Source organism: Myotis nattereri, assembly GCF_964212035.1.
Source record: "Myotis nattereri genome assembly, chromosome: 4".
NCBI classification, from domain to species: Eukaryota; Metazoa; Chordata; class Mammalia; order Chiroptera; family Vespertilionidae; genus Myotis; species Myotis nattereri.
Window position 1 is genome coordinate 91,318,564 of NC_138079.1, and position 24,785 is coordinate 91,343,348.

Sequence of the window (24,785 nt, forward strand, 5' to 3'; positions counted from 1 at the left end):
TATGTAGGACCCTTGCCCATTTTTTTATTGGATTGTTTAAGTTGTATGAGTTGGAGAATGTTCTCGTAAAGGTGGCTCATTACATGACTGGCACTGGTGCTGGTTGTTGACAGGGGCAGGGGTGTAGGGGCTTCAATTCCTGTCCCCAGGGTCTCACAGGTCACATTCCTCCACAGCCAGCAGTCCAAGAGAGAGCAAGGCAGGAGGAGTATGCCTTTTATCACTTTGTTTAGGAAGTCACACACCATCACTTCTGCCAATTCTATTCCTTAGAAGCTGGTCACTAAGTCCAAACTAGGGAGTAATATCTAAGAATTTGTAGACATATCTTAAAACTACGACACAGCATATAGTTGGTTGTTTTCTTTTTTCATCCATTCTGATAATCTCTACAACTGTTTTCTCTACTAATGTGTCTTGTGTAATCATTGATATGGTTAAGTTTACCATTGTCTTGTTTCTATTTATCCTGTTTTCTGTTCCTCCTTTCCTGTCCTTTTATAATTTTATTTTTATTTTTTAAAAGCTATACTTCTTAACTGTTATCTATACAATATACATTCTTAATTTTTCATAGGCTAAGTGTCCGTTTGACCAGTTGCTATGATGCACACTAATCACCAGGGGGCAGACTAAGATGGCTGCAGCCACGGAGCTGGAGCGAACAGGAGGCTTGGGTTGCACCTGGCGATGGAGGAAGCCAAGCTTCCCGCCTGCCCTGGCTGGCCCTCGGCTCCGCTCAAGGCTACAAAGTTTTAATTATAGAAGATAAATAAATGCCAGAAAAAGAAAAAAAGAAGCAAAAAAGGAGAGGCTGGGAGCTTGGGTCGCCGGGGGGGGGGGGGTGTGTGTGTGTGACCAGCCTGAAAAGAGCCCTCAGCCCCTCACCCAGGCTGGCCACACCCCCATGGGGTGAGGGTCCCCACTGGGGGGCTTGACCAGCCTGCAAACAGCCATCAGCCCCTCACCCAGGCTGTCTAGGCACCCCAGCAGGACCCGCACCCTGATCCGGGACACCTTTCAGGGTAAACCAGCCAGCCCCCACCATGCACCAGGCCTCTATCCTATAATATAACAGGGTAATATGCAAATTGACCCTAAGAGCAGAATGACTGGTCACTATGACACACACTGACCACCAGAGGGCAGACACTCAATGCAGGAGCTGCCCCCTGGTGGTCAGTGCGCTACCACAGGGGGAGCTCTGCTCAGCCACAAGCCAGGCTGATGGCTGCCAACACAGCGATGGTGGTGGGAGCCTCTCCCGCCTCCTCAGCAGCGCTAAGGATGTCCAACTGCAGCTTAGGCTTGCTCCCCATTGGCAAGTGGACATCCCCCGAGGGCTCCCAGGCTGCCAGAGGGATGTCTGACTGCCAGCTTAGGCCCGATCCCCTCGGGGAGTGGGCCTAAGCCAGCAGATGGACATCCCCCAAGGGGTCCCAGAGTGCAAGAGGGCACAGGCTGGGCTGAGGGAACCCCTACCCCAAGTGCACAAATTTTTGTGCACTGGGCCTCTAGTATATATATAAAAGGCTAATATGTAAGTGTCTGACTGTCTGGGTAATGACATCACGTAGAAATGCCCAGCTTCCTCTCCTAGCAACTAGCCTCCTTGCAGTTTCTTCAGCCCAGGAACATGACTTGTTCATAGTCAGCTGATAGCAAAGGTCAATGCTTACCTTGAGCCAGCCCTGTCCATTGTTTTTATGCATCTAAGATAACTGATCAGAGCAATTTTCTTTTCCTCCTAAAGGCACAACCACTGGCACAAGACCATGGAATCCCTCTTGTTCCCTGCATACAATCTGTGTGCTGTAAAAGAGGTATGTGTTTCCCTATATAATTTCTCTCGCCTCCTTAATCTACCAACAGTGGATTTCAGGTAACCCTCCTTAATTCTTGTCCGTTGATTCTAATCCTATACAATAAAAGAGAAACATGTAAATTGACTGTCCCTCCGCTACGCTCACCAGCCAATCAGGAGTGTATGCAAATTAACCTCACAAAGATGGTGGGTTAATTTGCATACGCAGGTGCTGAGCGGCCAGGGTCCCGGGAACATCCTTGGGACCCAGGCCGCTCCTACCCTGTAGGCCCGTGCATTGGCCCTGAGCAGCCGGGGTCCCAGAACACCTCTGGCCACTCTGGGCCTCTTGGTGCAGGCGCCAAGCAGATGTTCCCGCCCCATGGCCGCTTGGGCGTGCGCCGGTACCAAGCGGTGGCCCACACACCCTAGCCCAGTGCCCATCACAGGGTGAACAGGCCAGGCCACGTCTCCCCTTGATCCCAGGCGAAGAAGCCACTCTGCTGACCAGCCTGCACTATGGACCTGTTCGGGTGGGTGGTGCGAAGTCCGGGGCCTCTAGCCTGCAGCCACAGGAAGTCTCCCTCTCCCCAGAGTTAGGAGCACCAGCCCAGGTCCACCCAGCGCCCGGTCCTGACTGCGGGGGTGAGTTCCTGCAGGCTGGGGTTTGATCCCTAGGCATTAGCAGTAGGAGACCAGTGCCTTTGTTATTGCTGTGTGTCCAGGTTTTAATTGGACACATGCATGGCGGTCCCAGGCGCCAGCTTAGCAAAATCTTTTAGGAGGAGAACTCTGTCTGGGTTTCCTCAAATTCCCTCAGCCACTACTCACCCCTCTGTAAAGATGCAGAACAAGTGAGGCCCCTTAAATAAAAATCAGAGGTCTCCAGCAACGGTGGGCCTCTCTCATCACAGTCATTTGGACTGGATGGCATTTGAGTATTTATCTAGGCACCATGACAGAGAACACACAAGCTCAAGTCATGATCTCTGCCCTTAAATAATTCACAATTTTATTAGAGCGGGTGGATGATAAAAGCGCTGTAATGACATCAGAATGTAAGGCAACAGTACAGAGAGGAACAGAGGCAATTGTTAGGGTGATTTTCCAACAATTAGTACAAAGAGTATATGCTGTGAATTAAATAAAAAAATATGTGTGGAAGTAGCTTCTTCATGAGTATGGGATCCCTTCCTATTTTAAAGGAAACTGAGTTCCATGTGAACTGTGTAATATGCTATGATATCTGAGGCACAGGACAAGGAAGGCCCTAAGTGTACTCTGCTTTGATATTTGAGTCATTCTTTATTGTTCAATGTGATTTATTTCTGCACGCCTGCTCTATAATAGTTAAATTACTAGAATAATACATCTTGCTATAAAATATTACTAGAAGAGCAAATGATCAGGTGACATTTATTGTTATTTTCTATAAATGAACACAATCTCTGGTATGCTAACGTGATAGGTATTATAGAAATATTCACATAGGGAGACCTACAGTCTTGATTACAAGTGAGACTTACTATCACAACCCAAATGTATTGCTTAAAAAAAAAAAGCAGGGAGCCAACTAGAAACTGAACCAAACAGAAGCCCTTGAAGGGCAAATGTAAATTGGATAAGCTTTGCTATTACAAGAGCAAGAAGAAAAAATTCAGATGCAAGAATGAGAAGCACATTGCATCCACTCTAAGTTGCTGTTAAAGAAAAAGAATGATATACTATGAAAATAATTAACACATTGTGTACCGCATAGAAATCTCTAAGACATACGCCAGGGATAGCACGTTTTTGGGCAAACCACACATTATTTAAATCATCATTATGCACTTTAGGCGTTGTTTTTCAATAATTATAACATTTTTATTTACAAAAACAAACAATTAAAGTTCCTAGTACTTTTTTAACGTATGGTACTGCATAAAACATTTTCCTCTGTGAAGAGGGACCAAACAAAATTTACATAAGTATCTAGATTCGCTCCTTTTTCCATGGGCATGAAAAACGAGAACACTCGTGAGCGGTCCTTAACAGATGGTGCGCAAAACACGAGAAAACTGAGTGGTACGAAATGTGTTAATACAGATTGTAAAGCAGCGGTTCTCAACCTTCTGGCCCTTTAAAACAGTTCCTCATGTTGTGACCCCCAACCATAAAATTATTTTCGTTGCTACTTCATAACTGTAATGTTGCTGTTATGAATCATAATGTAAATATCTGATATGCAGGATGGTCTTAGGCAACCGCTGGGAAAGGGTTGTTCGACCCACAGTTGAGAACTGCTGTTGTTGTAAAGAGATTTGTTCAAAGAGGATTTCCTAGAGTAGGTAGTATTTCAGTTAATTTTTTTAAATGTGAAGAGGTTAGCTAGATAAGAAAAAGGTGTAGGGGTCCCAAATTGCAGAGGGTGCAGGTGGGGCTGAGGGACCCCCCCTGCCCCCATGCATGAATTTCGTGCACCGGGCCTCCAGTGTATAAAAGAAGTTGCAAAACTGCCATTCTTGTGGTGATAAATTTGTCAGTTATAAAAATGTGTAAAAGTACTAGTGCATGTCAATGTGAATAAAAAGTAAAATGAAATGTCCTTTCTAATCCATAGAGATTTTTGTACCTGACATCATGTGTTCTTTGTGCAGATAGATCCTCTCCCTCCTTCCAGAAATCAATTACCGTATGATCCCACTTACATGTGGAATATAAAAAAAGCAAAATAAATGAAGAAAAACCCCCAGAAACAGACTCATCGATATGAAGAACAAGCTGGTGGTTGCCAATAGGAAGGGTTCAGGGGATGGAAATAAAAAAAAGGTACATCCACTAAAAAAAAGTTATAACAAAGTGAGTACTGTATATATCTTATTCAATAAACATTCATTTAAAAGATTGAGTTATGAAGAAGTATGAGTCCAAATATATTTTAAAGATTTTATAATCATAAAAATGGGTTATATACAGCAGAATATTAATAAAAGGATTCTGGGTGGTAGGACCATTGGTCATTTTTCTCTATTTTTTTATAATTAGAAAACAAGTTATGCAAAGATTTTTCGAGAGACTAGATATGAGCAAAACATAAATGTTTAGTGAAATGTTAGTATCAAGCTCTTCAGGAACACAGGAAAAACTGACATCAGATTGTTTCAAAACCTCAGACACATTGTCATGTGTCTAAATCTACGAGAACTTAGGCGATGTGGTCAGAGCTGACTTAGTTATGGAAAACGAAGAAAAATCTATCAACTTGTCTATTTCCCTGAGAGGAGGATCTTACTCAGGAAAAAGAAAAGAGGGACCCGTGTAACAATCACATCTACCCTAACACAACCCATCCCTCGGCCCCAAAGGAGAAGTTGAAAGACAAACCCCCAATTTCTGAGTAATTGCAGGTTACATGGCTGCTGAAACCTGCTTGGAAGTGGGGGTCTTTATAGTAAAGGATAATGTGATTTAAACATTTAAAATGCAAACAAGGCTCCTAGCCATGGACTTAGTATCTATTGGGGCAAGTCCACCTTAGAAAAGGGATTCAATTTGAGGATGACAGACGACATAGAAGCCACTGGCCGCACTTACCTCTGGAAGAGAGGACTGGGTACTGCGTGTCTGTTTGATGGCCTCCTCGTAGCGGGGAGGGTCTTTCGTCTTGGGGACTGGGCTCCCAAACAGAGAGTGCTGGACGACAAACGGCTGGGGTGGCGGGGGTGAGCTCGGCTGTGGCACACAGAGGAGCACATGTCAGCTCTGGGCAGTAAGCTTCCTCATGCCCTGGCTGTTCCTCACGCATGGACCTCCTAGGCCGGTGAGGCTCTGACCAAAGACCTACCTGTGAGGCTGTCTTCACTGTGATATTTTCAGCTATTTCCCCCATGAATACTGACCTTCAGTCATTCCCAGCCTAAAGCTCTGGGCTTTGGGACGGTCTGTACCCAGAAAGCGTGTCACTGGAGCAGTGGCCGCAGGCTTACCTTGCTGGGAGGGCTCGGTCCGTTTTGCAGGGATGGAAGGGGCGCACTTCTGGACTGGAGAACGCTGCTGGACGTCTTGTTAACAAAGGGCTGCTGGACCGCTGGAGCGGGTGGTCTCTGATATGAAAGAACTGTATTGGATGCCGAGCTTGTGAAAACCTGAAATGAATAAGTATATTCCCATCAGTTTGCCCTTCCTACTAAAGAAAACCATGTTTTAAAACGGGTTGGTTAACTTTTTCTGCAAAGGGCCACAGGGTATACAGTTGAGGGTTTGTGGGCTGTGCTGTCTCCATGGTGACCGCTTCTCTCTGCTGTTGTAGCACAGAAGTGGCCTGGACAACATGCAAATGACTGTGTGGGCGGGCACCAGTACAATTTCATCTACAAAACAGGCAGGGCTGGATTTGGCCCATAGACATGGTTTGCCACCCCACTGAGCATCAGTAGTCCCTTTGCTCGTCTTTGATGGCAGCATGACAGTATTTTTTGGGAAAGCAGCATTTCCTCAGCATAATTTCCCTAGTAAATGACAGCTGAATTTCTTAATTCCTCACTAGGGTGATCGCATCTATTCTCCTGGCTTTACTGTTCACGATGAAGCTAATGATCCCAAGCCCACCTCTCTTCCAACCTTGCTCCCAAGTGCCAAAGTCACATTTACAAACATAAATTTGGGACATCTCAAATGTAATATATTCCAAACTAAACTTTTCCCTTCTTCCCTCTATCCCTAGCCTCTGAGAGAAAGTAATTGCTGGTTTTGCCTTCATATTTCTTTAAACTTTAGTAAATAGAGCCAGCAGTCTACTCTGCCTCCTCTCCTCAGAGCTCACATTTCTTAGAAATGACCCTTGGATCAGGCCTCTGTTCTTGCTGTCTTAATCCAGGTCCTTATTATCTGCCACTGGAATCCTGCCTAGCAGCCAGGCCAAGCCCCCTGCCTGTCAACCCTCCACAATACAAGCTTAGCACACACCTGACGGAGCTCTGCCACTCAGTGGCTCCTCTGTCTTTAGGGTAAAAGCTAACCTTTGGCTGGCATACAAACCTTCTCACTACCTGGCCCTTTTCCATGCTACCCGAAAGGCTACACATGCTGTGGCTATGCTCAGATTTCCAGCTGCTTGGAAATTTCTCCAGATCCTCGCAAAGCCCCATTTAAAATCTGCCTCCTTCTGAGAAGCTGTCTGATCCATTGGGCAAAGCTGGGATTTCTTCCTGTGGAACTAACTGAAAATGTTCTGTTTAGTCCCTATTAAGAGCCAAAGGTTTTAAGGCCTTTTACAAATGTATGGCCAGACTATTGATATTTAACTGTATTTCACAGAACTGGTTTGCTCATAAAAATGTTTAAGATACTTTATGCCACTCGTATTCAGAGAGTGAAAAACTTATCCCCTGTATTTTTATTGTAAATATACATAAGTATTTCTTAAACATGAAATTAGGCATGTGTGTGTTTATATTCCTCTAAACCAGGGGTGGGCAAACTTTTTGACTCGAGGGCCACAATGGGTTCTTAAACTGGACCGGAGGGCCGGAACAAAAGCATGGATGGAGTGTTTGTGTGAACTAATATAAATTCAAAGTAAACATCATTACATAAAAGGGTACGGTCTTTTTTTTTTTTTTTTTTTAGTTTTATTCATTTCAAACGGGCCGGATTCGGCCCGCGGGCCGTAGTTTGCCCCCCGCTGCTCTAAACAGTACGACTTATCTGTCAACACCTCTTTTAAAAGGTTGAATTTCCTAATACTTGGTAAAACATACACAAAAACTTCTTCCTTTAAATTGGGAGTAATGGTTCCTAATTCTAGTATTTTGAGATCAGTGAATAAGCCCTTATTTATCCTGTCTAGATAATGTTTTTCTTTTCCCCTAAAACCAAGAAAACGGTCTCAACATTTAAACATTCACTAAGTTTATCACTACACTAATATGTCATTTTCAGCCCAAAGTAAGTAATATGCAGAACTTCGCATTTTTCAGAGGAGAGTCCAAAAGAGAGCATATGTGTTCATGTGCCTGTTCTGACCCGAGAGGTCGTTTCTGTCTGTCCCTCAAGCTCTCAGCCCAGACAGCTCACCCCACCCTGGGGCATATCGACAGGTCTATTTAGTTATCTAGGTTCCTTTATGTTAAAGATGGAAATTCTGGGACTAATACTAAGTCTCAAGGTTTGTAATAGTAAGACCTTGGGATTTTTCTGACAAGGAGATGTGCACACAGCGCCACCTACTGGATGGTGGGAAGGCTGGGAACTGTTGGGGCTATTTAACAGAATTTTTAGGTGGAACTCCTTTAGAGGACAGTGAGCCCTAGATCAACACCATCATTTTAAAGATGAGGGAACTGACACTCAGAGAAAGGCAGTGAACTGTGCACAAGGCCCATCACGTAGCTGAACCAAAACGAGAGCCAGACCCAGGCTATCTGGTTCTCAATCCATGAGATGGCAAACTCAAAATACAGAAACGTCTTAAGAGATACATTTCAGAAAATGTCTTTTTCTTCAAATATCTCTTCCCAGGGAACAGCACCTTTCCCTCTACAAAAATGGTTAATTTAAGAAAAATTTAAGCCCAACAAGATTCTCCATATAAAGATTGAAAAAATACCTTTGAAATGTTTACTTAGAAAAGGAGGTGAACTGTTAAGACAAGCTACCTTTTAGTAATAAAGAACTCTCTTTCCCAAATACTTGGATAATCTGCAGACAAATGGCCTCTGACCTGAGGCTCCCGCGGGAGATGGATCGGGAGATGCATCGCAACAAGAACACAGCGAGCTCCCCGGAGGAGGCCCCTGTGACGATGCTGAGTGGTCAGGCAGATGCGGGACCAGTCAGCCCGTCTGTCACCCTTCAGTGTCACCAACCTTTCTGACTTGCGGCTGACTGAGCACGTGCGGGGTGAACGTGCCTGGCTGCTGGGGCCCAGTCTGTGCCAAGCCCGAGGACAAGGCGGTGGCTGCTCTCTGAGGCTGAGCCTGGACTCCTGCTTGTGGTGGAGTCTAGGAGGCAAAGTAGATAAATAAAAATAAATCAATTTAATTGTCAAAGTCAAAGTTAGAATCAAGAGTTAGGTGTGAGATAACTGGTCATGTGGGGGATCTTATCTAAAATGAAATAAGATAAAATGTTTACAGATATATACTTCAACTCATCAGCACCTAAATTTGAGCCTTAACAATTCTAAACCATAGAGTTAAACACCAGACCAGTTATTTTCATGCTCTTATTATTCCTTAAGTGACTAAGATGTTCATTTGAAATTTCTGTGAGAATAGAAAACTGAAGGAAGAACCTGTAGTGGCTCTACACCTAATAGGTCAGGTGTTACAATGACTTTAAGAGCGGCAGGGACACTGTGAGGCCTGAGTCTAAATTCCTGCGTTTAAGCTGCAATGCGTCCCCTCTGGGGACAGCCAGCACGTGCTGGCACACACAGGTCCAGACGGAAATGCGGTTCTTCTCCTAAATGTCAATCCTCAGGGAAGATTTGGACAGAACAGTAGTTTAGGAAAGCGACATTAAAGAGCAACTTACCATTTCACAGACTCTAAAGGTGAAATGGGAATTAGGATTTTCGCAAATGCCAAGGACCTGTGGGTCACCTCTGCTCAGGATATCTGGGTGGCCAAGGCTGAGGAGCACCACTGCATGTGGCCGTTTGTTAAAACCCACGGGAATCACGTTACATAAACACCGTAAGGTCAATGCCCAGGTTGCGTGGGCATAGGAGGAAATGACACAGTAACTCCGTGTCCTCAGTAGCATCCTCACTCTAACTTTGGTGGTGGCCTTTTCCTTAGTGCAGGCACCTTCACATCGATGGTGCCTTTCAGGGACATGTGGGAGGCAGAATATAAGAGGGGACACAAGAGTCAAAAGGCTGAGGTTTAAACACTAGCTCTGTCCTTGGGCAACTTGCCAAACCTCAAGGGCCTCAGTTTCCTTATCTAGAAATGGGGTTTATCACTTGGATTTTCTGGGGGAAGGGAGGAGTAAATGAGGTAAGCTGTTTAAAATACCTGAGGCTGTGCCTTGTGCATAAGAAGTACTCAGTAACAGTAGTTATCACGATAATGTCATAGGTATGTAAAAACATGTACGATCCTGTGTTCATTAAAGGTGAAAGGTAACAGAAATAGAAAAGCATCCCCATTTTTACTACCTAAAAAGAGTGCTGATGTTCGAATTTTTGAATGTCCCCCCACCGCACCCCCACCAACAGTTTTCTGCTTCCGTGAAGCCTGATTTGGATGCATCTGTGAGAAAGCTCAGGTGTGTGTCCTGAGTGTCCATTCCATGTGGGCTGCGAGGCAAGGAGTTAGAAGACAAACTTCACACCTGGAGCTTGAGGCTGCCCACGGGGAGCTGCACGGAGGTGACACTGGAGCCCTGGATGGACACTGGCAGCAGCAGCTGAGCAGTTTGCGTGGTCAGCAAAGCCTGCGGCTGAGCGACAACAGCAGGCGGCGGCTGTCCCTGGGAGCTCACGTAAAACTGTGGGACCACGCTCGGCTGCTCTGCCTGGGCCACAGGGACCTCTTGCTTGATCACGACAGCCTTTTTGGCGACAAGGGTCTGGCCACCCGCAGAGACAGGCTGCCCCACAGAATGGCTGGCTCCCGGGACAGGCTGCCTGGGGCTGGAGCAGTCGGTGAGTGAGGTCTCGTCTTTGACGGAGGAGCCCCCACTGCCCTGTTTCTGCTCTGACTGGCTGACAGAATGAGCAGGGGCGCTGGGCTGGGGGTCCGGCCGCCGCCGCTGCTGCTCCTGCCCTCGTTTTTCAACCTCCAGTTGCATTTTCAGAACTTCCACGAGCCTTTGCTCTTGTTCCAGTTTCCTCTTTAGCTCTTCGATCTGCTTCTCTTTCTCCTGAAGCTTGCGATCCTTCTCAGCTGCGTCCAGTTCCAGAGTGGACAGAGTGCTGCTGGTGGGACTCAGGCTGTCTTCGTTACTGGTCACTCTCAAAGGAGATGAACACAAGAACTGGGATGGAGACATCATGGTCATAATCTCGGTGAAAGTGTCGGCCATGTTTGTGTCCTCAGTGCTGAGACTGGACTGTTCGGAGGGAGACGGTGAGATTGGCAGAGGCGAATTAACATTTTCCACGTGGATCACGTTGCTGGTTCCAGCAGGTGGCAGTTCTGCCTTGAGAGGGGAGCCCGAGCTCGTCACACAGTTATGCAGGGTGGGGACTGGCACCGCCATGGTGACTTCTGGGCTAGTGGTGACGACGGCAGATGTCGACACTGCCACGATGCCGTCAGCAGCAGCGCCGTTGCTGTTCATCTCCTGGTAGGGTTTCAGGCGTTCGATAAGGTTTGGTTTGGTGCCTGACACTGGAAGACCTCTTAGCTTCAGTTCTGTTTTCAGTTCTGATACCTGGAAGAACAAACAAATCAGCTCTCTTTGTCTGGTTTAGCTTTCTGACAAGTCTACAGGACACTTTTGTGGCCAGGACAACTCCATATTATTGCACAGCTGAAAGTGGGGCCATTTCACATTACAGACCTGAGCAATTCAGAAGGCCAGTGATAATAAACAAGGGTTTTTAGAGGGCGATTCCTCTGTTATGTCAAAGAAATGATTTACTACCAGAAATGAGTAATTACTATGTGCCAGACACTGTTGGAAGTGATTTATTCTTTCAAGTGATCTTCACATGCGGTGTTGGTATTATTGTTTCCATTTTAAAGAATAGAAGAAGATCAAGGAAAGAGAGGCTGAATCACTAGTCCAAGCTACCACAGATAACAGACGGCTGAGCTGGAGCAGAAACCCAGAAAGGCTGCCCTGGAGATCATGTTCTTAACACATTGTTTGCGGGTAGTTTTTATCGCACGCTAACAGGTGGCGCGGGCCATTTTTGCTAATTTTTTGCGCAAATGGCAATGTTCAGTAAAATTACGATAACTTTAGTTTTACATATTTTTTTCAATGAAACTTTTTGTGATTTACTATAAAATGTATACTGAATTATTTTTCTTAGAATCGCACTGAATGCGTGGCGAGGCAGAGAATTGTGTGAAGGGATGACTCTACGCAGTTGAATAGATTACCGTTATACCTGGAAGTACATACATAATTCACCATTGTATGTGTTAGAGACCCAAATTTTGTCCTTTGGCATTCGTATATCTGCATGTTAGCATCCCTTTAGAGCAATAAAAAAGTATAAAAATAAACGTATTTATACGTTACCCGCATTCTACGGGTAGTCTATAAAAAAATGTATTAATACGTGTCCCACGCTCTACTACCAGTCAGTGTAAAACGTATAAATTCGTTTCCCGCATACAATGTGTTAACTGTTACGTTTCCCTGCTTCTCCCAAACTTGGCAATGAGCAGGAAAGGAAAAAATCTGCCTCTGGAGTCAGAACAGGTATGGTGTTGACACATAGCATATGGTCAATAAATGAGAGTTATTACTGGTCATTGTAATAACATTGTAAAATAAACTTAATGGACGCAAAAGGAAAGTACCGCTATAAGGGTTATCATATTGTTGGTAAAGTTGAATGTATACTGAAAACTACCTGCTAGACAAATCTGGCAAATCATTTACACTTCTATGGTACAAAGGATGAATAGACTCTACTTGGAATTATCACCTTTAAGTCATCCAAGCTGGGAGGCAGAGGTCCTGGCTTCCTCACAGGAGCAGATGCATTCTGTCTTGGTGTGTTAGGTGTGGTATTATTCAAAGCTGAATTGCCACTGTTGTTATTTTTGTCGTTGAGAGGCCTTCAAAAGAAAAGGAAATTTAGAGTCTATAATAAAACTAGTGGTCTGGTGCACAGATTTGTGCACATTGAAAGGAAATGAGGAAATTAATTAGAAGAAAGCATTATTCGCCCTTTCTCTATAATAGAAGTGTCAGAGATGAAAGAAAATTAGTAAAATGTATATGAAAATAATATATAAATTAATAAATAACAAAAACATATAAAAACAAAAACATGATATAAAAACATTGATAAAAACAATGATGAATTGATTAAACTTATTCTAATATCTCCCTGTATACCACATTAAGAGTAAAAACACTTTCAGAGTGCTTGACTAATTTCCCTTGTGATGAAGTATTTACAACTTTAACGTCAGGTGCTCTTCGAACTCGAGAGAAAGCAACATATAACTGACCATGTCTGGAAATGGGTTCAGGTAGGAATATTCCTACCCTGTGTAGAGTTTGTCCTTGTGATTTATTAATAGTCATTGTAAATGCTGGCATCACAGGAAACTGTCTTCAAATTAATTTAAATGGGAGGCCAGTGTCAGATGGGGACAAATCAATTCTTGGAATCAGGACAACCTCTCCTTCTGCAGATCCTATTAATACTTCAGCTTCGATTATGTTAGGTCGCAATCTTGTGATAATAAATCTAGTACCATTACAAAGACCTCATTTACTACTAATATTTCTCAGTAGCATGATGATTACACCTACTTTCAATTTTAATTTATGACACGGCATTCCCAAAGGAGTAATATTATTAAGAAATTCAATGGAAAAATTCTCCTTTTTGGCATCATCCATTGAATTGATGGAATCACTTTCTTTCAGCTTCAGAGGTACGTTATACCAACAGTTGGTCTTCATACACATTTTGTCGATGACACTGGCTTCTTTAGGCTTCAGAGGTACGTTGTGCCAATAGTTGGTCTTCAGACATACTCTGTCGACACTGCTTTCTTTCAGCTTCAGAATGTCGACAAAAACAACCAAATTCACGATTGACAATGACAGATCGAAACACATGCATGTGATTGGTGCCAGTGAGAGCTTTGTATGTATCGTGCATGCGCGAGTCAACGTTTATTTTTAAATTGCCAGTGCGTGTCATATGTACCAGCCGGTTGGTCGGTTGTATGGTCAGTCACTTAGCCTTTTATATATATAGATAATGTCTGGATTTGACATTGCTTCTGCTAAAAATTTGACTATTAGGTTAGGAGGAGAAAAATACCATGGTCATGTAACTCAATATAGTAAAGATGTTGATCAAATCAGGTCCCAATAAAAATCCCTGCAGGTTGTGCTTGCTTTGCAGAGATTCAGAAAGTGATTCTAACCTTTATATGGAAATGCAAAGCACAAAGAATGGCCATGGCAGCTCTAAAGAAGAGCAGAGCTGGGAGAGCCATACCACCAGATACTGACAATTATTACAAAGCCAGTTTACTCACATGGTGTGGTGCTGGTGCAAGGACAGAACCACAGACACATCGAGATCAGAAAATGCAGGAACAGACTCCCACATACATCAGCCTTGGAGTTATCACAAAGGTGACACCCACTGCAGTTCCATTAAATGGTACTGGCCACACTGGATATTCATACAGGAAAAACTGCTGCTTCTGATGGACCCCTACCTCATATCATCTTCAAAAACCTAAATGTGGCCCTAGCCAGTTTGGCTCAGTGGGAAGAGCGCCGGCCTGCGGACTGAAGGGCTCTGGGTTTGATTCTGGTCAAGGGCATGTACCTTGATTGCAGGCTCGATCCCCGGCCTGGTCTGGGGAGTGTGAAGGCAACCAATCAATGTGTCTCTTTCATATTAATGTTTCTATCTCTCTCCCCCTTCCACTCTCTCTAAAAAAAATCAATGGAAAAATATCCTTAGGCAAGGATTAATAAAAACAAACAAAATTCCTAAATGTGAATTTTGAAAACAATAAAGCTTTTAGAAGAAAACTAGGATAATATCTTCGTGGCCTCTGGATAGAAAATATTTCTTAAACAGGACACAAAAAGCACTAAATACAAGGGATACCTTTAAGAGGGTGAAAAGACAAGTCAAAGCCACTGAAGAAATATTTGTAATACGTTTTTTTTTTTTCTGACAAAGGCCTCATATCTACCATATATTAAGAGTCTTGCAAATCAGTAAGAAAAAGACAGAAAACCCAATGGGAAAATCTTGGGTAAGCATATCACAAGAAAGGATATCTATCCTAATGATCAATAAATATGTGAACAAGACCTTAACCTCAACAGGTAGGAGGAAAATGCAAATGAAATGCACAACAGAACACCACCACACATCCAGAAGGACTGCTGCTAGACCAACACTGCCAACACCAACTACAGTCAGGACTGTCCCATACACAACTGCCAGAACTGTGCACTGGGATAACCACTCTGGAGAACTATTTCACAGTATCTACTTAAAAAAACCCATGCCTATCCTCTGACCCACCAATTCCATTCCTGACAGACACCTGACAAAGACATACATTTGTCAGCCATAAGATGCAGGCGAGGATATTTATTATGTCATTTTTCGTATCAGCCCCAATGGGAAGCAACCCAACTGTCCATCAAGAGTGTGATGGGTAGACAAATTACAGTGTACTATTCAGCAAAAATGAACTGCTATTTGCACCAGTGAAGATGCGTCTCACAAACATGTTGAGCAAAAGGAGCCAGACACACGTGTACTATAGGTTTGCATTTATATAATGTTCAAAAGCAGGCAAAACTAATCTACAGGATAGAAGTCAGGATAGTCACCAAGAGAGGACTGATAATGTCGCATGTCTTTCTTTTCAAAAAAATTTTTATTTTAGAGAGAGAGGGAAAAGGAGAAACACTGATCTGCTGTTCTACCTATCTTATGCATTTATCTGTTGATTATTGTATGTGCCTGGACTGAGGATCGAACCCACAACCTTGGCATATCGGGACAATGCTCTAACCAACCAAGCCACTTGGCCAGGGCTAATGATAATGTTCCACTTATTTTTTTAAATTAAATAATTTGTACAATGTCATTTTTTAAAAATATTTTTTTATTGATTTCAGAGAGGAAGGGAGAGGGAGGGAGAGAGAAACATCAATGATGAGAGAGAATCAGTGGGGATCGAGCCCACAGCCCAGGCATGTGCCCTTGACTGGAATCGAACCCAGGACCCTTCAGTCCACAGGTCAACGCTCCATCCACTGAGCCAAACTGGCTAGGGCATGTTCCATTTCTTGATGCAGGTGGTAATATGGGCATGCTTACTTTGGCATCAATTTTCACTTATGACTTATGAACTTTTCTTTATGTAAGATATACTTCATTTAAAAAAGTTTATTCAAAAATGCTGGTTAAGCAGTTGTCAAGTTCCAAAGTTAGGTGCTTTGTACCAATTTCCCTAAAAGCACCAAACTGAGGCCCCCCAATGACTTCTTTTTACTGTGCTACTCCTGGCATTGAAATGCAAACAATGGCATTTTCTTCTCTGGTGGCTGACACCTATTAAAGAAGAGGGGACAGGGTGGCTGACATGGTGCAGTCAGCTTCATTGAGGCCAAGGCTTTACCATCATATAAACTGGTACTGACACCAGTGAGACTCTGAATCCCACATTCTGAAAGTGGGCTCTGCGGTGATGGCGGGAATGGGGTGGGGTCCGCAGCTGGATGACCTTTCTCAACTGAGATTTAGGAAGCCTGTGTCTGAAGCCAGGTCTGGCCTTGTCAGCAGCTAACTAACTCTTTACATTCATTTGAGTCTTTTTAACCTGCTTTATGTTTTGTTAAATATTTGAAGTATTTGAAATTAAGTTTCTTGAAGTTTGGATGAAATGACAATTATTTTAAATCTTATTTTTGAATTATGAAAACATTTTATTTAAATCAGAGTTTCTCAACCTTATCCTATATAATAAAAGCCTAATATGCAAATTGTCCCCTCAACTGGGAGTTTGACCACTCACTATGACGTGTGCTGACCACCAGGGGTTGGTGTGGAACACTGTGGGCATCGGCAACGCGCTGCGACCTCTCACCGGCTATCTGGGGGCAGGGGTGACGGGGATGGAGGTGAGGTGAGAATGTGAGGTGTCCACCGAGCTCGCTCTCACTCCCCCTGCTACCCTCCTCCGGGGCGCCAGCGCTTGTGCACTGGGGAAGCCCCTGCACTCAGGTGCTGGGCGCCTGCGAGGAGCCCGCCCCTGTGCGGCATCTTCTGGGTAAGCTAGGCTGCAGCCGCCAGGACCACAGGGGCCGGTCAGGCTCCCCATGGGTTCGCACAGGAGCCGGTCTGTGAGGCTGGTCAGGAGAGAGTGCGCTGCCCACCCGGCTTCCGTGTGGTGATGCTGTGTGGCCCAGAGGCCTATGCTGTGCCACAGCCTGCGGCGTCCAGCCACACTCACCACATCACCGCGTGGAGACTAGGGCACCATGACTCAGGAGGAGGGGGGTGTGCGGGTGCCCAGGTGCTGCCCCGGGTCCAGAGGTCAGCTGGGACCTGCCCTTCCACGCCAGATGCTCACACTTGATTGCCACCCAAGCCTATGGACCACACCCATGCATGAATTTCGTGCACCGGACCTCTAGTATTCAATATTGTCCTTGTAAGGAGCCTTTTTAGACAGTTCTTCCTTATTGCTCTCCCTATGAAATTTTAATACCATGGATATGATCCATGCTTGTCTATGTATTGTATCTATGTATGGTCTTTATTAAATTAAAAATGTAAGATTCTCTTCAACCAACTTTTGGTCCCTTGTGAATGAAATTATCTCCTTGAGAATACATTATTTCAGTGAATTATTCTATTCATGCTCTTTTTGGTTGAGATTCTACAATACTCCTGGTTACTATGATGAACAATTCAGTATTTAATTCAACCTTTAAAGTAATGGAAATAAATTGACATTGTTTTTCCCCAAATCAAGAGGGAAAAAGTGGGGGTTGGGAGGAGACTAATGTGATCACTGTGTGGATGAGAAACCTGAAGCTGAGAGAGATGGCATGACCTTCCAGGAACCTTTAGCCAGTGTGTGGGATTATAGCCCTGTGAATTCAGGCTCTTGCTCCTTCCATGGTACCAAAGGCTGCATTATCAAGAAATGCAGGCACTGCAGGACCTCCACATTTAGTTTCTCGTAATGGAGTTTTGGTAAAAAATGTGTTAAAACCATCTCCATTTCTAGGACCTGGAAGCTAAACAGAACTGATGCTCAGTCTTTGTGTGAGGAAATCGTACTGAAGAACCACGGTCTTGCCTCCTCCTGGTCCCCGGATCTTCCTGTGTGAAGTTTTCCTTGGACGGCTTGGCTTGGTCACTTCAGTGGTGGGAATGTTGGCGGAAGAGGGGGGACTGGAAGCCTTGGGAAGACAAAGAACTGAAGAGTTCAGAAGCTCACTCCTCAGATGTATTCTTCCCATCTACAAAGCCAGTCCCATGCTGCCAATATCTTTCATTACAGTAAAGACTATTTCATAGACAGCACAAAAAATCCTTTCATGGGGTTTCAGTTGACCAGTTTCCTCGTCTGGGAATGGAACCAACAATATCAGTCCTCATAAAGTAACCATGTGGATGATGATGATGTGAAGGGCTGAGCACACTGCCTGGGGCATCGTCAGGAGCACACACACACGTGTGCCATCGTTGCTGTTACTATCATGGAGCCCAAGGAGGGTGGAGGCAGTGGGGATACCTCCGACGTGGACAGATCTGCCAAGTGGCGTCGTTCGTTTCTGATGCTCTTTCAGCTCTTGGCCTTCCTGGTCCCCTGCCAATGTCAACAGCTGTCCCAGGCCTGCTTGCTCTTAAAATAATAACACGCTACAAGGTTCTTCCCTCCTTCGTCTCCGTGCCCTGATGTTGTAGATTTAAGTGCTTCACAGTAAAGTCCAAATGACTAGTCTAACCTTCCTTGACTTATTTGGTTCTTGAAAGAAAACAGTGAAGTGATAACCATTAGCATATGCGGAAGTCTTTCTTACAGAGAAGCCGCTTAGTGGGTCTGTTTTCCACTCCCCGGGGAGGAATGCTTAGCCTCCTGTAGAACACAAGTCCAGTGTCTCAGATCATGTGATTACAAGTCGAGGGGCTTGACCCAGAGAATAATTTTTCCTTGTATGAGATTTGATCTTTTTCTAGAGTTTCTTTTCCAAGTTGAATCTAAATATCCCTTCCTCCTAAAAAGTGAACAAAGTGAAGGATGGGGGCTTTGCATTTTTACCTGTTTCCCAGAAAAAGCATTTGAGGATGCATACCTGGAAGTTTCTTTTATTACATAATTAAAATAAGCCATGGATGTCTTGCTATGGATTCAATTGCAGAAACTGCCAGAACTCACTCCCTCTATCCCTCGCAATTGGGCTCAAACTGTGAAAACATGTTTCTTCTCCATGGTTGTTGGTCACAAAGACTTCATTCACTGTCTTTTGGGACATCTATCCTGTTCCTTCTTTTCCATTGTCACTGCCCTTTCATCTTCTGGGATCTACTTTACTGCAAAATTTCCAACTGGTTTTCCTATTTCCAGACTCCCCTTCAGTACTGGCGTCAAATGATTCTTTCCTGCATGTTGATTTTACCACGTCAGTGCAGCCTCTGAAACAGCTACCACATCAAACCTAGAGTCGGCCCGATTTCAGGTTCCTGCAGACATCGGCCCTACTCAATTCTGTCCTCCACTTTCTTTAAAAACAAATCATATTATTTAACAGGCCATTGTTCTCACCATCCCATAAACAGGCCCTGCCCTCTGTACCTCCCCTCACATTGTTCCCCTTTGCTTAGAGGGCCCTTCCCAGTTTCAGGCCCTTCCCCACATACACATCCTGCCTTTTTCATAAAACTTTCTTTGACCACTCCAGGTTTTATGGTTCTGCTTTTTTTTTTAAAAAAACTGTTTTACCAGCTCTTAAGCTTTTCTCATAGCATTTACCATTAGGCAAATCTTTCTTGGATGCGTAATTGTGAAAAGTCACTTCTAACTTAAAAATTCAGAACTGACTTTGGAGGACAAAACCGAGTGGCATGCAGGCTATTCTCACTGTGCTGACTTCAGACACTGCATGAGAAGCTTGATGGCAATAAAATGAAAACGGTCATTAAGCACAAATAAATCACAACACCCAACCTTCAGTAACTAATGGATCCTCATAAAAACCACAGTAAAATCCACTTTAGGAGCCAGCCCCGCCCCAGCCCCATACTTGAGCGGCGCAGGCAGGATGGTCTGGTAGTTGTAGTGCTGCTGCTGTTGGCTCAGGATCTGTAGCTGCAGGAACAGCTGCTGCTGCTGGAGCAGGCGGGCGTAGTTGGAATCCAGCTGCGGCTCGTTCTTCTCACCTTTCTGGTCTGGTGGAATGTACTGGTGGTACTTCAACTTCTTTACCCGTGGTTTGGGGTCTTTGCATTTTTTGCTACGGTGCTTGTCATTTGGATTCTTGGGGTGGCTTTGCTGTTTGTGAGAAAAAGGGAATAAGAACATTTTAAGAGATGCCACCACATGCAATCTACTTCACAGTGCCTCCGGATTTGGAATGAAAAAGCAACACAGCTTGGGAACTGGTAGAGCCACCGTGGAAAGCAACATACCAGATACACTTAGAGAGCCAGGAAAACATTCACATATTCCCTTGACCAAGAAATGTTGCTCCTAAGAACTCCTTTCTCCTGCTATCTTGTTCCCTCAGAGTACGGGCAAGATGCTCGGCTTAGCATCATCCATTCACATTCAACAACAGTCACTCTCAGTCTTCTGTGCAGACACATTGCCAAGTGCTTCCATATATTACCTCCCAGTGAAAAACACATTGTACATTAAGTATACAACAGAAAAAAGATTAGGTATATTTCACTATAACTATGTAATATTTTATAATCATTAAAAAACAATGGAGCCTGCCCAGCGTGGCTCAGTGATTGAACCAGGAGGTCACGGTTTGATTCCCAGTCAGGGCACATGCTTGGGTTGTGGGCTCCATCCCCAGTGGGGGTCAACAGGAGGCAGCCAATCAATGATTCTCTCTCACCACTGAAGTTTCTCTCTCTCTCTCTTCCTTTCTGAAATCAATAAAAATATACAGACAGTCCTCAGGTTACGTTGGACTCGACATACATTGTTATGTCGCCATCTCCCATTTATTAAAAAAAAAAAAGTTCCGTCATTTCGACGTATGTACATATGTGCTTTATGTTTTTTTATTATTTATTTACCTTAAGTAAAGGTCAGGAATTGTCATCTTTCTTTAAAATTTTTTTTGCTGTTTCACTTCATTACTGCTGTGTCTGTGCTCCATGTGAGCGCTGTAGGTGCTTATGTAGGTGGGTCCCGACTTACGGCGAAAATCGCATTAACGTCAAGCCGTAGGAACGGATCTCTGACGTAACCTGAGGGCCTATTGTATTTTAAAAAAATCAATGGAGAATATGCAAAAACAGAAAAATGCTTGTAATGAGAATCAAGCGGAATAAAGGCTATGCATTTCTATGGAAAGTACACACACACACACACAAAAATACTGAGCAATGTAAATATGTGTTTAAAATTTTTTTCAAAAATATATTTTTATTTTGAAAATGGTGTGTGAGACCCCATTTTATGATTAAGATTCTGATGACTCCTGAGTTTTCGTTCTCCTCCATTTATAAGTTGCCAGATCACTTTCTACTTTTTAGTATTCATATTATAACTTTGTTTGGGAAAAAAAAGTCCACCAACAAAACAATAAGGTATAATTATTCCTAAGCTTCCTTAGGTAAAATACTCAGTAAGACTTTTGAGAAGTACTACATTAAATATGGCTATTGGTGTGATCATTTTATATGTGTTCTTATTTGAGTTAGGAAATAAAAAAAAAAAAACAACAAAGAAAAAAAGACCAGAAACCATCGCTATTAATATTTACTTTTTGCCCACAGATATCCTCATGGCAACTCCCTCCCTTCTTTTAGATCTCGCCCAAGCATGCTACTAGGAATATAAACGTCTCTCCTTGTCTGCTCGCAGCCCCAGTCCTCACTTTATCTTCACCGCGAGCCCTCTCTTGTTTTGCTGTGTACCTCTCAGTCCTAATCAAGGTGAGGTGCTTTGTCATGTTTCCTTCACTGCTTCACTGACTCTCATACCCAGAACAGTGCCTGGCACATAACAAGTGCTAGATAAGTATTTGCTGAGTAAGTTAATGATGAATGTGTATGCAATTAGAAATCACTTGAATTATCACTTACTACACATCACAATGTCAGAAAATATCCTTGCCCACTAAAAATCCTCCTGTAATCTCACAATTTTAATCAGTTCATTGTCATGTGCTTATGTTTTTACCAATAATACATTTTATTTCCAGTCTTTTCAAACTGAGCATAACAATGAATGGGGTCTGGGTTTTGGAGTTGTGACTATAACTGTTAGGTAATGGTAAACACTGACGCGACTGCGACCAGGAAGCCACCTGTTGACAAGGGAGGGGACACAAACACGAGAATCAGTGTTCCGCAGACCAAATCTGCTCTTACCTATTAGCTGGGACATGTCTATTCTCTCAGGAAGCGAGGATGGGAAACAGCTTTCCTCATAGAAAAAGCCGAACAATTGTGGTCTGTTTCCTAATATGTACCGTCCTTTCCTCCACTGGCAGAGTCCTAGGGTTACCTTCCCAGCCCCTGCACCTCACATTCTTACACAATGCCTGCTGCCGCTGAACCAAGGCCCTCCTTAAAGACAGACATAGTGAAGAGCAGAACTTTGAAGAGTAGGAGAGGCAGAGAACAAATTCTCAGTCTCTACAGGGAAAGATGGGTTGGCATTCAAATGCTCTTTGTGCCATTGTGGTACATGCTTCGGGATGTGGGAGGAGGTAAGAGCTGATTTTATTGAAGCAGTTGCCACTTGGCACCCTCTGGAATTTCTGGCTCCAATACTTAGCGATGGTAGATGGTGAACTGTATTGCTATATACCCTTGAAGCCACATAGACTCAGCCACACTGACAAAGAGAGCCAGGAGTAGAAAGAGAACCTCCTGTCAAGGACAAGGACAGGCTCAGGGGCAGATGGCGATGAGGACTGTGCCTCTGAAGAATCTTGCAATGGGTTAACTGAGAAGGCAGAAAGAGGGCTGGCCTGGAACTTGGGAGACTGAGTCCTTCCTGGCCTGGTCACCTCACTTCTTTGGGCCTCAGTCTCCTCATCTGAAAGGTGGTAAGAGGGTTAGCTGGCTCCCTAATGTCCTTTTTTAGTTTGAGATCTGTGTTCTGCTAGTTTTGGCAAAAAGCACATTGAAATGATTAAACTCTTCCGCAGGTTATCCGCTACCCCCACTTTATTTAGCAGTTCTAAGTACACTTCAAAAATCTTGAAAAATGTACTATAGAGTACACATTTTAATATTCTTTGGGACTTATTCTGAGTTATTTTGACCACGTAAAACACTAGGGAACAGTGCCACAACTCTGCAGCTTATCTGGAGCACAAACCAAGCTTCATTTGGCCAAATCTGCTAAATCAAAAAACCGTGCTTACTTCTTTAAACCTTTAACCTGTCATGTAATATATCTGGAATACCACTGAGTTTAACCTTGTGTAGAAAGTCCAGAATCATGCTACCATTAAAGATCTGTTTGTGAGATTTGGGACTCGCGTGAAAGCACCTCCATCTACCCTGTGTCCCTTGTTCCGTCTTGATGGCCCAGGTGGGGGCAGGACTGGGCACTGCCGATAGAATGACCCCTACACCCTTCCTTGTGGCTCCAGTAGTTTATACACACCATAGTTTGTGCTGTTCTGTGACTGCAGAATAACAGGTCGTGTATTGAAGGTGGTAGTTTCAAATATTAAGGCCCGGTCTAGCAAGTCCTCCCATGCTTTTGTTTTCAAGGCTTCAGGCGAACAGGCAGGCTGGGTGATGTGGACACAAGCCTTTGTCTTACATGTGTGGGGCCACAGACAAGAGTCACAAGATACTCAAACCAGTTTGTATGTGGGGTACCCACCTTTACCAGTGTTGGCCCAGGCTTTGCTGAGGACACAGTGTTTGAGGGGAGCACAGGAGCTGTGGCCCTTGTGGGGGGCTGATCTGTAGTAGCAGGCGTTTTCAAGAATTCAGGAACTGCTGGGGACACTGTAGTAAACTGGTGGAAAAGGCAGAAAGGGAACAAGTCTGTGAAATCAATGACAGTAAAAATAGAAAAACCAGAATTATAAGGGAATGACCTCATTTAAAAAAAACATCCTACTACAAAAGAAACAAAAGGAAAGCATACTATTATGTTGGAGACCCAGATGGAGGAATAACATGTCTTACCTCCGTAAAACCAATTATTTAGTCTTTGCCCCAATAGTATAAAAAAGCTAACTCTAAATAGGGTTAGATTGATTAAACTATAGTGTTTTCTCAGGAACATGGTCAGAACCGCCCTTTTTTGGCAGAAAAAAAAGTACAAGACTCTTGTAAAAATGGTCAAAACAATACATGGTATTCGTAAGGTTTGCTTGCCATACAGGTCACGCTAATCCGGGCTAATTCAAATGTCATCTTTAGTCTTTGTTTCAGGGCCTGATGAGCCCTCCACCACACCCAGATCCACCATCAGGCAGCATCTGGGAGAAAGCTTCACTCCTGCAGGCCCACTCCTGCACGTGTCCTTAAGTGTGGCTCACAGCTCATGCTCCTACCTCCAAACCCAACTAGGTATTCATCACCCTCTCCCCCCATCTCTTGCAAAGAAAATATGGTGACTATTTTTGGTAAGATTGACCTGTTTCATGGGCAGAACCCTCACACTGAAAGCAAGAAGTTAATTTGTTACCTGGGCAATTATTCAATTTCAATTTGGGATCATATATTAACAAAGGAAACCACAGAAGGCTTGGCTAGGTTTTTATCAACCACCTAACAGCCTATTCCAGCTAGCACTCTACTTTAAGTATTCATTTACTGGAAAGAGATATTACTATTACAATGAATCAGTCAAATCTTGCCTATTGATTACTACCTTGGTTTACTATTACTAGCCTTATCTTAAGGAAAAATGTCTTTCTTTATCACAACGTTCCCAAACAACTCTCAAATTCATTACAACAATCAAAGTCAGTTCTCTTGTTGAAGTATTTGGGTTTAAAAATAGCAAATTGTATTTTCCCTCCTTAAAATAAATGACCTGAAAAGTCAGAGTGCTATTAGCTACAAGAAATATGAAGCTTGGCACATACTAGATACTCAATAAATATTTGTTTAATGGGTGAATGGAAATTCCTT

The 24,785-nt window shown here is 43.7% G+C and overlaps 1 protein-coding gene and 1 long non-coding RNA gene across 4 annotated transcripts in view; one reads left to right on the top strand and one right to left on the bottom strand.

Moving 5' to 3' along the window:
- Positions 1-4,537, top strand: part of LOC308517737 — a 41,618-nt gene extending 37,081 nt beyond the window's left edge. Inside the window, exons 3-4 of the long non-coding RNA XR_013995875.1 lie at positions 1,754-1,823; positions 4,444-4,537. This is a non-coding gene — a long non-coding RNA (uncharacterized lncRNA). The remainder of the gene's footprint in view (positions 1-1,753; positions 1,824-4,443) is intronic.
- The window catches only part of MRTFB (myocardin related transcription factor B), a 191,957-nt gene that overhangs the window by 4,263 nt on the left and 162,909 nt on the right, over positions 1-24,785 (bottom strand). For all 3 annotated transcript variants that reach the window (XM_081089067.1, XM_081089066.1, XM_081089068.1), the window contains 7 exons: positions 23,521-23,658; positions 19,739-19,986; positions 12,402-12,534; positions 10,127-11,170; positions 8,653-8,787; positions 5,773-5,931; positions 5,381-5,518 (listed from right to left, as the gene is read on the bottom strand). In XM_081089067.1, the coding sequence (XP_080945193.1) occupies positions 5,381-5,518; positions 5,773-5,931; positions 8,653-8,787; positions 10,127-11,170; positions 12,402-12,534; positions 19,739-19,986; positions 23,521-23,658 (1,995 nt within the window). The remainder of the gene's footprint in view (positions 1-5,380; positions 5,519-5,772; positions 5,932-8,652; positions 8,788-10,126; positions 11,171-12,401; positions 12,535-19,738; positions 19,987-23,520; positions 23,659-24,785) is intronic.